Source organism: Lissotriton helveticus, chromosome 7, assembly GCF_964261635.1.
Source record: "Lissotriton helveticus chromosome 7, aLisHel1.1, whole genome shotgun sequence".
Lineage (NCBI taxonomy): Eukaryota > Metazoa > Chordata > Amphibia > Caudata > Salamandridae > Lissotriton > Lissotriton helveticus.
The window spans coordinates 1,254,087,707-1,254,104,545 of NC_136068.1; the positions used below are offsets into that span (position 1 = coordinate 1,254,087,707).

General features: G+C 42.2%; 1 protein-coding gene across 1 annotated transcript in view; it reads right to left on the bottom strand.

Moving 5' to 3' along the window:
- Positions 1-16,839, bottom strand: part of CACNA1G (calcium voltage-gated channel subunit alpha1 G) — a 1,349,169-nt gene that overhangs the window by 320,479 nt on the left and 1,011,851 nt on the right. Inside the window, exon 20 of the mRNA XM_078654430.1 lies at positions 8,804-8,872. Coding sequence (XP_078510556.1) covers positions 8,804-8,872 — 69 coding nt within the window. The remainder of the gene's footprint in view (positions 1-8,803; positions 8,873-16,839) is intronic.

Below are 16,839 nucleotides of genomic sequence, written 5' to 3' on the forward strand. Positions count from 1 at the left end.
ACATTTTTTTTTTAAAGCCGCCCAAGTCTAATAAAGGGACAACTGCTACTTGTGTACACATACACTAGCAGCAACCCAACAGGAATGGAGCAACAGCGGGCAGTGGACACTTGTATCGCACTGTAAGGGCATTAAATGAATTCAGCAACTTACCAAGGACTCCATTTCTTGAAAGATGTACTCAAACATCTGCTTTAGTGGCAATAAGCATAAGAGTTCTTCTGAAAATAACTACAGTTAGTCTTTTTTAAAGAATCACTTGTTCACCTCAGCAGAGAAATATTTTGTTACCTTTTTCTTTGTGGCCGAGTCATAAGAAAGGATTCTATTTTACATTTTGTGAATATGGTTTTCATGGGGCCAAGAGACGTGGAGTATGTGCTGCCTGTCCAGACATCAAATTATCTCTGGAAGCAATGTGCAGGCGTGTCCTACCCTGTATGTAAGACTTCCCTGGTATCCTGGGTCCCCGTGATAGTGTGATGTTGAAATTCCCATTTCACAAGGTACAAGACCAGTGAAATAAATGTAAGCAGTGCAGACAGTTTATAGTTACAAAGTGATAGCAAAACACAGCACATTTAATTTTCTTTCCAAAATTAGACGCTCCCTCTTGAATCGTTCAACGAAAGTTAGTGAAGAGAGACCAATAAACTCTCATTCAAGTGAGGTTGTGGACCCTGGATGCCAGGTCAGACAGAGCAGCTTGTCGGCAGGCGGGCCAGTTGACCAGCAGATCACGGAGCGTGAAGCCCATCTTTTCAGGGTCCAGTTCTTAAAATGGGTGTTAGCCAGTCGCGGGTAAGAACTGTTAATCTCTGACTCAAAGAACCAGACAAGCAAAGGTCACTTTAACTATCCACTAAGGGCATGGATTAATCCTTCCCCTCTCATCCACTTCACCATTCGTATAAACCAAAGATGCTCACACACATATATTGATGATATAGGTTAAATAACGTCAGCCCCCCTCAGATGCACAGTCATTCAGAATTCAAGTCTGGTAATTCGCATGCTTTCTCTAGCAGACTGTCTCCCCCCGACCCCCTCCCCTGCCAGTCGCTATAGTAGACAGTTTGCAAATGAAAGCACCATCTATCAGAAGGTGATCAAGAGCATGTTTGAAGGTTTCCACATACTCCACTGTTGTGCATGCACCCTACACCCACTGAAAATGTAGTGCCTCTAGCCACTAAACATCAGTACTAAACATGCTAGTGGCAGTGTAAGAAACTGACAATGTTGAACAGTGTTGTGAAGAGCAGACAGCAGTGTGCAGGGTGGTACGCTCACATTGTTGGCATTGTGAAAAACGCACAATGGTGGGCTCAGCGTGCACTGCGGAACAGAGGTACAATCTAACACCCATCGACAGTAGGAGTAGCTGGTAGTGATGGGCTCTGGGAGAACGTGACACTGGAGGGCAGTAGCTGGCACTATAAGGCAATGTGAGAGTTGGCACTGTACATTAGGCATCTGTGGCCTCAAACCAATACATTTCAACAGGACCAAGTGCACGTTCTATATATTCTAACACACTGCCAGCAGGCACTGGGTGGTATACAAGAAAACTCCCTTAACGAAATTAGTGCACAGTTAATCCTCTCTTGATTGCCTATTGCGAGCTCTGGAATAAAGCAAATATCCTGCATTGTATTGTGGAAACTGCAATGTCAGACAAATGGGTGCCAGGCAAGACATACAACGCACAAAATACCAGTGGCAGGACTTAGATTCGGATAGACAATTGCAAGAACATCACATGTACATTATGCATGGTTGGTGCGATGCATTCTACACCCCCACTGTGTACACAAAACAAATCATGACAGTAAGCTGTGGAGAGAGGGACACTATGACATCTCTTACAAAACCGAAATGTCAGATATTCTGCGTCAGCTTGGTCAGAGTGTGGAAAAAAATCTCCAGATGTGCAGGACTAAAAGACCAAACACACTGATATTGAACAATCAGCGATTTGTAATAAACAGCACATTAACATTCTGCCTAAACTTCCCTCTGATTAACTTTCTGTCTGTGGATGTGTCACACGTCTGGAATTTGGAAACAACATTTTTCCTCCCCATCATATCAACATTTACTGAAACGAATACTTACTGGTAACACCATTACTTTTAATCTTTTCTTCCTTCACGCTATCCATTTTGTGTTTTATTTTCTACACCAGGGACACCCCGCAGCCGAACAAAAGCACAAAAATGATACAAGCAGACAAACTGGGGAGATGGGAGTAAAGCAAGAACTGGGGTGGAGGTAGGGAAGATGAAATGCAAACAGATCGCCACTGAGTATTCACTTTACTATACCCTTGCCAGTTTACCTTATTCACTATGCTACTATCCAAGTACAGAAAGGCCAAAATGTGCTGCTCAAAAACAAACACAGGACCAAATTAAATGGCACAAGCTGGTTGACAAATGCTAAGAACAAAGCTCAGTCGCCTGTCACTGCTGAGGTCAATCAGGGAGTTTTGGAATTACAAACAATCTCCTGAGCATACAGAGTTCACGTCGGAGACGAAGGCTGAATGACTCAATCTTCGAGGTAAGAAAGACTTCCGATGTAATGCTGCTACTAGCAGTGGGAGCTGACGTCACTTCAAAAGTAGAAATTTTAGGTGGATGTTGTCAATGTGACTTATGATCATGAATGTGAAGCTGGGCATCTCCGAGGCCTCTTGACAACACAGGTAAAGTGCGGGTGCCGCAACAGCAAACGCAGCACCCAATCTTTACCTTTAACATAGTTAAAGTAAAGCGCGGGTGCCGCGATTCACCCGCGATAGCTACAAAAGTGAAGAAATAGAAAAAAACATCTATTTCTTTACTTTTGCTGCAATCGCGCACCTAACAAGCCCGGGAGTGCTCTTTTTGGAAGCACTGCACTCGAGCTTGTGGCGTGCTCCTGCTCGCTCCCGCAAGCTGGATGCCGCCACAAGCACAAGTATGTGCTTCCAAAAAGAGCAGAGCGACGGCTAAAGGTCTCCTACGCAGCGCGTATGCGCTGCGTAGGCGAGACATAAAAAGGTTCTTTTTCACATATGTAGTGTTAAAAAATGTAGAATGCGTGCACTGTTGTAGCGCAATATCATTCTAAAGTTCAGTTGTGAAATCAAGAACTATTCCTCTCGCTCAGTGTCTAGGTTAGGCCTGGCCATAGTTAGTGGAGTTTGCGGAACTGCACAAAGTGACAAAAACTCTGCAGAGTTAACCAAGCGGTGGAGGGCAGCGTAAACTCCCGTTCTCCCTGCTTTTCCTGCCTCTCGGGTAGAAATTTTATCCGAGCAGCAGCCCGCTCTCGCGGACTTACCGTTGTAGAGCACAAGCGGGGGGAAAACTCTGCTGCTCTACGTGGAGCATAGTTTTCTGTACTCTGCAAGGTCAGTGGAGAGCGGAGTGCAGAAAACTCTGCAAACTCCGCGAACCCAGGCCTAGGCTAGGTATGTACAGAGAACTCAGTTCTATTCCTACAAAACATTCCTGTTTTTCCTATGAATTCTGGTACTTGTAACTTTGAATGTGGAAATACAGAACTACAACTACTAGAATGTGAAGGCAAAAATGTACTCCTGGTGCACAAGAACTTGAGATCTCTGTGATATACTAAATACATGATTATTGAATTCAGTTAAAATGACAATACGCAGTCATGTGATACATATCACTTTATAAAGCCAAATCCAAACACAAATTGTTTTTGGTAAACCAAAAAACAATCAGTTTTCTTGAAAGCTAAGACAACGTTGAATGTTCATGAAATAACTTTTCAGGTTATGATTTTATTAGCATTGGTGTTTGTTTGGATGATATTAAAAATGAATCGTTAATGTGTAAGATAAGCGATTTTCTTTGAAATGCAAATGGTAAAGGTCGTTAGCATGAGGCCTGTCCTCGATGCAGAATACACTAGTAAAGATAAAGATTTGAGCGCTGACACCTAATCAGTCCCTAGGACACCTTTAGCACCAGCATTGCAGGCCCTCTCTATCTGTTGATGCTGTTAGATTGATTTATGGAGGTGGGCCCCACAGGATTCAGAGCAAATTTTACATGAAAGACATGATTTCCTGCAATATCACAACTACCTGATGATCTGCCTGATGGTGAAGCCAATGATAGCTCTTCCGTGTTGAACACCACCTTCACAGCACTCTAAATGGGGTTCAGGAACAGAGTGGGTGTGCGGAATACCAACCTTTTTCCCAAGGATAACCTTTTACTGTCCATATTTACATCAGGCACTACGGTTTGGCTTTGTGGAACACTGATGCAGTCTATCCAGACAAAAAGGTTATATACAGGTTGTAATATTTATTACCTGGTGCCTCAAAACTTCTTGAAGACTTGCTTTAGTCATAGCAATCTTTAACAAAGACTATGTGTTGAACTCCTATAGAACCCATTTTCACCCTGATTCCAAGTTGTGTGGAATAAGATGGATATTTGCCACAAAAGAAGCTGCCATTATCCCAAGGTGAGGTTTTTATCTGATATGCTGAATGCCTCCTTTTTGAAGTTTTCAACAGAAAAGTAGGCCTAAGCTATAGAATTGTTTTTGCACACTGAGCTGCACATGCTGCCTTTTTTTTCTGGACCGTTCCCCTAATAAATTTCAGCAGCTTTGATCTGCTGAAATCTGCCAAGCGAACACAGTGGGGTGTGATAATTACCACACAGCTCATGTAGCATTAAATGAAAGACATATGTCACGACTTTTTGATGAAAATGGAACAGTTACCCTTTTTCAAAGCAATAATCACTTTCATTAAATACTCTCTAGAGAAAGGCTTTGATTGGTCACATTTCTCATGCTAAGAAATAACACTAGAGACCGCTCTAAACGTTTACATATCTACTGTAAGGGATGATAAAGGTGAAAATAAATAGGTTGCTGTTAACCCACACTTAGAGAGAACAACATGGGTGCAGACTTTAAAAGGCAAGCAACCTGTAGCTGAACACAAGACCAGTGGAACGTCTTGTAGGAGAAGACAGTAACAGAGCAACCTGTGGCTGTATACAAGACCAGTGGGGCATCTTGTAAGGGAAGACCGTAACAGAGCAAACTTTGGCTGTCCACAAGACCAGTGGGGTTGCTTGCAGGGGAAGACCGTAATAGAGCAACCTGTGGCTGTACACAAGACGAGTGGAGGGTCTTGTAGGAGAAGACAGTAACAGAGCAACCTGTGGCTCTACACAAGACCAGTGGAGTGTCTTCTAGGAGAAGACAGTAACAGAGCAACCTGTGGCTGTACACAAGACCAGTGGAGTGTCTTCTAGGAGAAGACAGTAACAGAGCAACCTGTGGCTGTACACAACACCAGTGCAGGATCTTGTTGGAGAAGACAGTAACAGAGCAAACTTTGTCTGTACACAAGACCAGTGGGGCAGCTTGTAGGGCAAGACAGTAACAGAGCAGCCTGTGGCTAAACACAAGACCAGTGCAGGCTCTTGTGGGAGGAGACAATAACAGAGCAACCTGTGGCTGTACACAAGATCAGTGAAGTGTCTTGTAGGAGAAAACAGTAACAGAGCAACCTGTGGCTTTACACAAGAACAGTACAGGATCTTGTAGAAGAAGACAGTAACAGAACCACCTGTGGCTGTACACCAGACCAGTGGAGCGTCTTGTAGGAGAAGACAGTAACAGAGCAACCTATGGCTGTACACAAGACCAGTGCAGGATCTTTTAGGAGAAGACAGTAACAGAGCAACCTGGGCTGTACACAAGACCAGTGGAGGGTCTTATAGGAGAAGACAGTAACAGAGCAACCTGTGGCTGTACACAAGACCAGTGGGGCGTCTTGTAGGGGAAGACAGTAACAATGCAACCTGTAGCTGTACCCAAGACTAGTGCAGGAGCTTGTAGGAGAAGACATTAACAGAGCAATCTCTGTCTGTACGCAAGACCAGTGGAGCGTCTTGTAGGAGAGGACAGTAACAGAGCAACCTGTGACTGTACACAAGAACAGTACAGGATCTTGTAGAAGAAGACAATAACAGAGCAACCTGAGCTGTACACAAGACCAGTGGAGCGTCTTGTAGGAGAAGACAGTAACAGAGCCACTTGTGGCTGTACACAAAACCAGTGGAGCGTCGTATAGGAGAAGACAGTAACAGAGCTACCTGTGGCTGTACACCAGAGGGTGGGGCCTCTTGTAAGGGAAGACAGTAACAGAGCCACTTGTGGCCGTACACAAGACCAGTGGAGCATTTTGTAGGAGAAGACAGTAACAAAGCAACCTGTGGCTGTACACAAGACCAGTGGAGCGTCTTGTAGGAGAAGACAGTAACAGAGCAACTGTGGCTGTACACAAGACCAGTGGAGCATCTTATAGGGGAAGACAGTAACAGAACAACCTGTGGCTGTACACAAGACCAGTGGAGCGTCTTGTAGGGAAAGAGCGTAACAGAGCAACCTGTGGCTGTACACAAGACCAGTGGACCTTCTTGTAGGAGAAGACAGTAACAGAGCAACCTGTGGCTGTAGACAAGACCAGTGCAGGATCTTGTAGGAGAAGACAGTAACAGAGCAACCTGTGGCTGTACACAAGACCAGTGCAGGAAGTTGTAGGAGAAGACAGTAACAGAGCAACCTGTGGCTGTACAGAAGACCAGTGCAGGATCTTGTAGGAGAAGACAGTAACTGAGCAACCTTTGGCTGTACACAAGACCAGTGGGGCGTCTGGTAGGGGAAGACAGTAACAAAGCAACCTGTGGCTGTACACAAGACCAGTGCAGGAACTTGTAGGAGAAGACATTAACATAGCAACCTGTCGATGTACACAAGACCAGTGGAGCGTCTTGTAGGAGACAACAGTAACAGAGCAACCTGTGGCTGTACACAAGACAGGTGCAGGATCTTGTAGGAGAAGACAGTAACAGAGCAACCTGGGCTGTACACAAGACCAGTGGAGCATCTTATAGGAGAAGACAGTAACAGAGCAACCTGTGGCTGTACACAAGACCTGTGTGGTGTCTTGTAGGGGAAGACAGTAACAATGCAACCGGCAGCTGTACACAAGACCAGTGCAGGAACTTGTAGGAGAAGACATTAACAGAGAAATCTCTGGATGTACGCAAGACCAGTGGAGCGTCTTGTAGGAGACAACAGAAACAGAGCAACATGTGGCTGTACACAAGACCAGTGCAGGATCTTGTAGGACAAGACAATAACAGAGCAACCTGGGCTGTACACAAGACCAGTGGAGCGTCTTGTAGGAGATGAAAGTAACAGAGCAACCTATGGCTGTACACAAGACCAGTGGGGCATCTTGTAGGGGAAGACAGTAACAGAGCAACCTGTGGCTGTACACAAGACCAGCGGGGAATCTTGTAAGAGAAGACAGTAACAGAGCAACCTGTGGCTGTAGACAAGACCATTGCAAGATCTTGTAGGAGAATACAGTAACAGAGCAACCTGTGGTTGTACACAAGACCAGTGGGGAGCGTTGTGTAGAAGAAGACAGTAACAGAGCAACCTGTGTCTGCACACCAGACCAGAGCAAGATCTTGTAGTAGAAGACAGTAACAGAGCAACCTGTGGCTGTACACAAGACGAGTGGGGCAGCGTGTAGGGGAAGACAGTAACAGAGCAACCTGTGGCTGTACACAAGACCAGCGGGGCATCTTGTAGGAGAAGACAGTAACAGAGCAACCTGTGGCTTTATACAAGACCATTGCAAGATCTTGTAGGAGAATGCAGTAACAGAGCAACCTGTGGTTGTACACAAGACCAGTGGAGCATTTTGTAGTAGAAGACAGTAACAGAGCAACCTGTGTCTGCACACCAGACCAGTGAAGGATCTTGTAGGAGAAGACAGTAACAGAGCAACTTGTAGTTGTACACAAGACCAGCGGGGCATCTTGTAGGAGAAGACTGTAACAGAGCAGCCAGTAGCTGTAGACGAGACCAGTGCAAGATCTTGTAGGAGAATACAGTATCAGAGCAACTGGGATGTACACAAGACCAGTGGAGCGTCTTGTAGGAGAATACAGTAACAGAGCAACTTGTGACTGTACACAAGACAAGTGGGGCATCTTGTAGCAGAACACAGTAACAGAGCAACCTGTAGCTGTACACAAGACCAGTGGGGCATCTTGTAGGGGAACATAACAACCTGTGGCTGTACACCAGCCCAGTTCAGGATCTTGTAGGAGAAGACAGTCAAAGAACAACCTATGGCTGTACACAAGAACAGTGGGGCATCCTGTAGGGGAAGTTAGTAACGGAACAACCTGTGGATGTTTACTCTAATAGGGAAGCACCTTGTGGATGCGTTTGGCAATAGTGGAACAGGCTGTGAATATAAACAGTAATTGGAAAACACTCTGTGGATCTCTAGAGTAATATTGGGGCACTTTGTTGATCTCTCTAGGAATATTGGGACTCTGTTGACGCATACGGGAATCTCAGTGCGCTATGGATGTTGACAGTAGCAGGAGATATCTCTTTAGGTGTGCAGAGTAGTAGGAGAGCTACCTATGGATCTATGCAATAGTAGGAGGGTAACCTGGTGATGCAGACAATAAAAAGAGTGCACTCTGAGTATAAAATAAGTGGAGAGCATCACAATGGTGGCCGTAGTTTTGAGAGAAATGACGCTTGTGGTGTTTGGGAGAGCACACAGCAGATAAATACAGTCTAGTGAAATGAGAGCACCCTGAGATAATTTCAAGCTTGGGTTAGCACCATCAATGTACCAAAATAAATCGATGCATAAAAACAATGAGCACTAAACGTAAATTAGTAGCACATGGATTGTATAAGCGTAAGATATTACCTTCACAGTCATCTCTGCCAAAAAGATCACGGTAAAAACATAGTTGGAAAGTGTGAGGAAAATTCTTTCCTGTAAAGTAAATAAGATGAGAGATATTATAACCATGCCATTTGATCTTTGAAATGATTTTGCTGCTTCAGCTATGTATGAACTTTGAAGCAGTTATATCGATTTCACTGAATTTGTTTAAGAATAAAGTACAATCAATTATAGGATGATGTAAACATAGGAGTCTATTCTTAAAAGCATGCTGTAGTATGCATTTAGTACTCCAGGGACCGTATTATGTAAGGTGCCCAAGGAGAGCGATGATTGTGCATGTCTTCTTTCTGCTTTCCCAAGGCACTTTGGTATTAAGGTGGGGGCTACAGACACTTGCATGTCCCTTCTGTATAACAGCTAGCACCTGTGTTTATATAGTGTCAGTGCCATGTTAAAGTGGCATACCTTCATTTGCATAAGGGTGTGGCTATAAATGAGGGAAACATTTGCCTATGCACTGCACCATATTATGGGTACACGTACAGAGAAAATAGGCTCTCAGGAGGTGCACTGAGTGTGCAGCACAATGATGTAGCACACAGTCATTGCAACCCACAAGAGGCCCTGTCTTGATGGGTTAAAGGGGTGCCAGGTCTACATCTCATCCACACCCTCTCTGCACCCACAACTCAGTGGGTTGAGGACAGGGCATACGTTTTGGTCTGGTGCCACACTACTTCTTGTCTGTACATGCATGAAACCACAGAGTACTGAATTAAATTACAAGTGAGCATTTTTTAAATATATTTGCCTATTATTAGGCATGGAAACGGCATAGAGGTGTATTAAAATAACCACTGGTACTACCAGATAAGTTTACTGTAATATGAGAACTTACTTTACAAGTAATAGTTCTAACATATTTTCTGATTACAAAACCTATTTAAGAACACACAAACTGAACAAATCTTTCTTATTATAAAGTAGTGCTAGGTAGGATCAGCAATTTCATTAGGATAGCAATTTAACTTAAAGTGGAAAAATAGAGATATAGAAATAAGACCATTAGTCTTAGTTCTGGAATATCTAGGTATGAATATCACATCTCCTTCAGAATTTAGGGGAGAGAGGAAAGACATCTAGATCTTTGCCCTCCCAACTTCAACCACACGCACACCAGGAAGGCTAGAGTTTTTTGTAACTCAGACCAATTCATTCAAATAGAGTATCCTCTGTGAAATTTAAGTCCCTCACCCACATCAACACGAGGCTCGCTTCATCATTGGGCCTCCCCACCAATGTCAAAATCAATTCTGTAATGAAACAGCCAAATTGAAAGAATTGTTAAAACTATCTAGGGCTATCCGAAAACTATTTTATTAGCAGATGTCTTAATAGGGTTAAAATCAATAAACGGATGAGATCAAACAGTTATTAACCACTTTCATCCTTTATTCTCGTCAACATGTTTCGGCGATGTCTCATGTGCTCAAAAGGGCAGCGCCCTTTGTCAGCACACCAAAGTCTCTGGTTCCTAACTATTGCTATACCTTTGAAGTCTGCAAAATTGTCACCTTATAGTGTTATGATGTGTTAGGTTTAGGGTCACCTACACTTCAATAGACAAATAAAAGACCCCCACCACCTAGACTCTGTGAGAAACTATCTATAAAGGGTGTCTAATTGTATCTTACAATTATGTCTACCAGAGACCATTGCTCTAGGTGTTGAGGAAATTTTTCTCAATCTGGAGAACCCAAGGGGGTATCTCCCTACTGTCAAACTTACTCCAAGGTAAAGATGCTTCTCCTTGCGTACCTCAGTGATTTCCCTCCGCTGGTCCGACTGGGGTCCTTTATTTGTCTATTGAACTGTGGATCACCCTACACCTGCCATGTCTCAACACTATTAGGCGACAATTTTGCAGACTTCAACCTTATAGCGATAGCTAGGGTACAGGTTGTGGCATGCCGTATATGCCCACTTTAGAGTTGTATCTCTAACCTCCTTTCGTAGATCTATGCCATCTGTGGGGCTATCAATTAGCAAGAAAACGTTGCAAACCTGGTGATAGTCTTTTCAAGGGAGTGGGTGCTACAGGACAGAAAAAACATAAATGTTGTATTTAAATGTGTATTTTTCATGAATCCTACCTTTAGGGGGCATGCAACTTCTGAATCAGTTTTGAAAGATAACAAGTCATAAAAAAGAAATATTCTCCTTCTCAATAATTTTCCCACTCAGATGCTGAATTCTACAAAACTGGTTCTCTATTTCTCTAATGTATGTAACAATGTTGATTTTGACTTCCGTCCCTTTGAAAGGTCATCTAATTGTTTGGAATATTTTAGAATTGAAATTTTTTAAAGTAGAAAAAAATCTTGATTGTGTCTATTAAGCTTGGACATTTGTGATGAAGCTGATTGCATCAACATAGTAGTTCAAACAAGATTCGTATATCTATGCAAAACATTAAACTAAGGTCTCCTACAAAGGACTAGTTCAAACTTGATAAACTGCTAAAATATATCTTACAAGGTCTAGAGAATAATCCAAAATCTACACAAGCAATCGAAGACTTCTGTTCAAGGAAGCTTACTTTAGGGCACCATGGGCTAGATGTAGGTAATTCGTATTTACCGATTCATAAATACCGAATTTTACCGATTCGGTATTTATGAATCGGTAAATATGAAGGGGGGAGATGTAGGTATTTCTAGAAATTGAAATACCGAATCGTTAATATTCGATATTTACCGATTCGGTAAATACCGAATCGGTATTTCCTATTGATTCCTATGGGCTGTGAAGCCCATAGGAATCAATGGGAAATACCGATTCGGTAATTACCGAATCGGTAAATACCGATTTCTGCCAGGGTGCAGGGGGTGTCACTTTGACACCCTCTAGCACCCCAAATACAGGCATGTGTCACATGGCATAGGTGTGCATGCACACATGTGCATGCACACCTGGATTCGGTATTTTACCCCCCAATTGAATTGGGTGGTAAAATACCGAATCGGAAAGGCCTTTGGGACTCAGAAGAGTCCCACCTACATTTGAATTTACCGAATCGGTAAAATTACCGATTCGGTATTTTACAGAATCGGTAAATTTACCGAATCGGTAAATTTACCGATTCTGTAAAATAAAGACCCCTACATGCCAATTTCTAAATACCGGTCGGTAACGGCCGAAATAGTCCGTTACCGACCGATATTTTGGCTCCTACATCTGGCCCCATATCTTTAAAACCTTGGTGACGCCTTCATCTTAAACTATTTAAGTTGTTGGCTAAACATTTAATGTTGATGTTGACTTCTGTCCCTTTGAAAGGCCACCTCACTGTTTTAAATATTTTAAAAAATGTAATCGTTATGATAAAAGATAATCTTGATTGTGTCTATTAAACTTCAACATTTGGGATGAAGTTGATTGCATCAAGATAGAAGCTCAATTTAGGGCCCTGCTGTCATCTTAAATCATTTAAATTGTTGGCTTAGGCCTGTTGATGCACAATCTCCCTTGTAGTATTAAATCGAAAAGGAAACTATATTTTTACTTATTTGAACTGCATACTTTTAAAAAAGTGGTTTGCCCTTTGTGCAGGCTGCGAAAAAAGATTGTTGTACACCCAGCTAAACAACACTATGCTGATAAATTCCTCCCGGATTCAGCTATAATTTGTGATAATCCACATATGGAAACATTAAGAAAGCTATCATTTGGAAACCAAGGATCAGCCAAAGGGTATACAAGCCTGGAAGGGTAATCAAAAGAGGCCTTTCTTGTTCCCAAAGTATACGTAAAAACTTCTGGAAAGACATGTTGTAAGAAATAAATGCTTGTATGAAAGCACTTGTAACCTAAATTGTATTATCATCTTGGTACATATTGCAATTGTTACAAGTGTGAACATATAACGAAAGGTCAATGATATTTAAAATCTTGGAATCACCAATGATTTTGTGCCTGGATGATGTATTGTGTAAGTGGGATGAAGAAATACTGAAGAGCTTTAAAGTGGACTATAAGAAATCTGCAACTAAACCTCACAGAGCACAAATGTAACAACTAAAAGCCTGTTTCCTTATGTGCGTCACACAAATACGAGTACATATATTAGAAGATTATGCTCATTGAAATATAATTCTGACCTCATTTCACAAAATTCAGACATATGAAAAAATATATATGTATTTACTACCATTTGGCCGAGAAAATTACTATGTAAAATCCAATGGCAGTCTCCCAAAGTGAAATTCAAAGGTGTATGCAATGCAGAAACCGAAATTACTTCGATTCCTTACTTTTGGGATAATGTTTTAATGCTTTATTTTCAAACTTAGAGCTGAGCTATACCAAGTAATAGACTAGACACAAACTGTAATTACATAAATGATGAAAAAGGAAATATTAAGATTTCATGCATAATGTTAATCCTGTCGTGCTTGGTGTTGCCTTGAGGAAGAATGCTATGCTCAGATATATCTGCTTTGAGATCAAATCGAAAATATTCCTATGGGTAGCAATATAAAACTATACTTTTTGGAAGGACAATCCAATGACTTGGGATTTCTGTGCGATTTACAATGATAAATCGCTTTATTGAATTATTCCAATCAGGCCTATTCAAGAGTAGGGGCAATACCAAAGTCCTCATTAAGGTTAAAGACATGTAGCATGGTTAAACAAAGTAAAACGCATGAATAAAAATATTAGTAAACAAAAACATTTTTTAAAGGATAAATTCACATTCAATTATGTAAAATCTGGGGAAAGATATCAAAGGTGTCAACTCAACATTATAGACGCTGCATTGAGATCCTGTTCTCCTCCCTGACGATACTGTTTCAATACATTACAAGTCTGAAAGACGACCTGACACAGTGGGCCAGATGTACGACTCTTTTTGCAGCTGTAAACAGGAGGTTCTCCCTTTTGGGGCCACAAAAAAGGGTAATAGCATGTACAAATGATATTTTGCGAGTCACTGACTCGTAAAATAGCATATGCGACTCTCGCTATTAGGAAGGGGCGTCCCTTCCTAATAGCGAGTCAGCATGCTATGTAATAGTGTTTTGCGACGCATTTGCGGCCGCAAAACACTCGCAGTTTACCACCTACTTGAAGTAGGTGGTAAATTACTCACAAAGGGGAAGGGGTCCTCAGAGGACTCCTTCCCCTTGGTGAGTGTGTTGGAAAATATTTTTTAAGAGCTGGCAGTGGTCCCAGACACCACTGCCTGCCCTTAAAAAATGAAACTGAAAAGTTTCATTTTTCTTTATAAATGCATCCCGTTTCCCTTTAAGAAAACGGGCTGCATTTTAAAAAAATAAGCTGCTTTATTAAAAAGCAGTCCCAGACATGGGACAATATTAATGAGCCTAGCAATTTGCACCTCATTAGGAATCGGAAAACAGTGTAATAACACTGTTATACGTTTCATTTAGCGTCTTGCAATGAGTCGCAAATTAGGAGGCGCTAAATGAAAGGGTGGTACATCTGGCCCAGTGTCTCTAAACCCTAAGAAATATCTTTCAATTGTCGTGTATTTCTATAGGTTCTGAATCAGTCCCCCTATTCCTGACCCTATTCTGGTTAAACTAACTATCAAGTTAACTAACAGTCAGCCCATGAGGCAAGAAAACCCCAATGATGCAGATACCGTTATCTGACGCAGTCACACTACGGCACAGGAACGTGTTATCTGATTAGGTCATAACGCTTGAGATCTAATTAGACAAGCGACATTCCTCCAGCCCCTGATAAGGCATACGACGTTCTCATAACAAATCAAACCTATGACAACCTGGAAAATCCGTGCGGCCATTGTTTTGATTTCACAGAGAACTTTAGTAAAGAATGTGCTAACGAGCAAGTCGTATGACATCTTTATTGACGTATCTATGTCCATCCTTACGTCAATCTCGGCACCTTTAAGGTATAAATATTGCCGACCTTGCCCTATGCAAACACACGCGTGGTGACAAGACGGAGCAGCCATACTTGCCGAAGCCGAGAGCAGAAGCAGACCCCGCTGGCAGCAGCCCCGCCTTCCTGACGCGCTGAGAGACGCGCTGCTATCTCAAGCCGAGAGACCCAGCACCGGCGCTTTCGGGCAGCCCTCGCAGGCAGCCTGGAATATCGAGAACAGAGAAAGAGATACCATTCCTCATTCATCCTAACTTCCAGGTACAGAACTGAATAACCCCTCACAGAAAATTCTTTAGTTATTCACTTGGCAAAAACAAACTTAACTTAAACTGTAACTTTCTATTCCCGCCCACGCATTAGACTTAGGTCAGGTACACGGGGTAGGCGTATTTAGAAACACCAGTTGAGTACGTTTAGTCAAATGTATATGTGTATGTAAATATATTTCAATCATTTTAAACATCATATGGCTCAGAAACCATATCAATGTTTTTACAGTATTATTTTATACTATTGCTTTTAATGTATGCACTTTATTTAACTATAAGTATTGCAATAATATTGATCCATTTCTCATGTATGAGAAAAGAGACTGATCAAAAAATAACATCTTTTATTGAACACGCCCGTCTCTTCCTTTTCTCTACATTCTGATGAGACTAAGAATGCACGTACTGACTGAGTAAAATAATTGCCTTGTGCTCACACGACTCTCGAGATTGACTCTTGATTAGGGGAGAGCAAAGTTGTCATGTTCTATGGTTGTCAGAAACTAAATCCCTTCTTGTCTAATCAGGGGAGTTAATTCCTTCCTTGAACATTCGAGAAAGTTTCTAGCGAACTCTGAGCTTAGCTGGCAAACCCAAAAATTAAGTCTAGTATCGACAGTAGTAGACCTAGTTAACGTCTGGCCTAGGCCTTTACTGCTGTAGGTACTATTCCAATGCGCAGAGCCTATTGGGAAAATAGGAGCTACACTACATGGCGCCCAACGCGTTTGGAAAGGGCGATAAAACTAACGTAAGACATTTAGAGTAACTCAGTCGTGCTTTCTCACTCAGACCCCTTTTCCCAAAAACTCCAAAGACGTCTGGAGTGGGTGAAAGGTTATATCCTCCAAAACCTCGCAGGAGGGAACTCCTATGTATGGTTCTTGGTCAAGTCAACGTTGAAGGATAAACAGTTCCAAAATATTGTGCATCTAATCTTTGTTCCATAAAGAAACCTGATCTGCAAACAAACATAATACCATCCTGTCTGTAAAATGGCAGAGAGTGATGATGAAAGAGAGGCAGTTAGATTAGCAACTGAACTCGCAGATGCTGATGCTACCATGCAAGCAGCAGACCCGAATATAACACTCATTCCGGTCATTAAAAGGAGATCTATAACCTTAAAACTTATAGAAAATGGACTGACACCTAGAGGTGGCACAGTCATATTCGTAATTGAGGCACACGAATATCGGCAGACAGAGGTATACTATTCATGGATACATTTTCCGGCAGCAAATGCTGTAACAAAGTACTTCCACTATTACAAAGTAGAGGAACCTCCTGAAACATACACTCCTTTCGAGGAGGTGGAAGTACCACTCAAATTCCAAGAGCATTTGCTCTTATTTGATGGCGCCCTAAAACATAACAATCACATTACAAGGCTCGGTCCTTTAGGAAGACCAGGAGCAACGTGGCCGGTCTTAGCCGGATACACACCACATCCAGACATCGATAGAATGCCTGCAGCAGAGCTGTTAATACAGCTAAAACAATTACTAAAAATTCATAGACAATTAGTTCAGTATGTAATGCGGACTTCAACAATTCAGCCAGCGATTAAACTTCCACAGCTGACCCCTCACCAGGGGAACACAAATAAAATTACACCACAGAACATCCAATCCTGCCTAGGTAAAGTTCCAGCTAAACGGGAACAGATACCATTCTGGTTGGCACAGAAAATTACCCAAATAGAGGCGGTGTTTCCTGACACCACCCCATTAGAAAAACACAGGATTCTGACTATATGTCTCCCAATGGGAATCGCACCACACATTGAGGACTGTGACACTTGGGGTACAGTCTTTGCTTCCATCTACACAAAAACGCACGGTG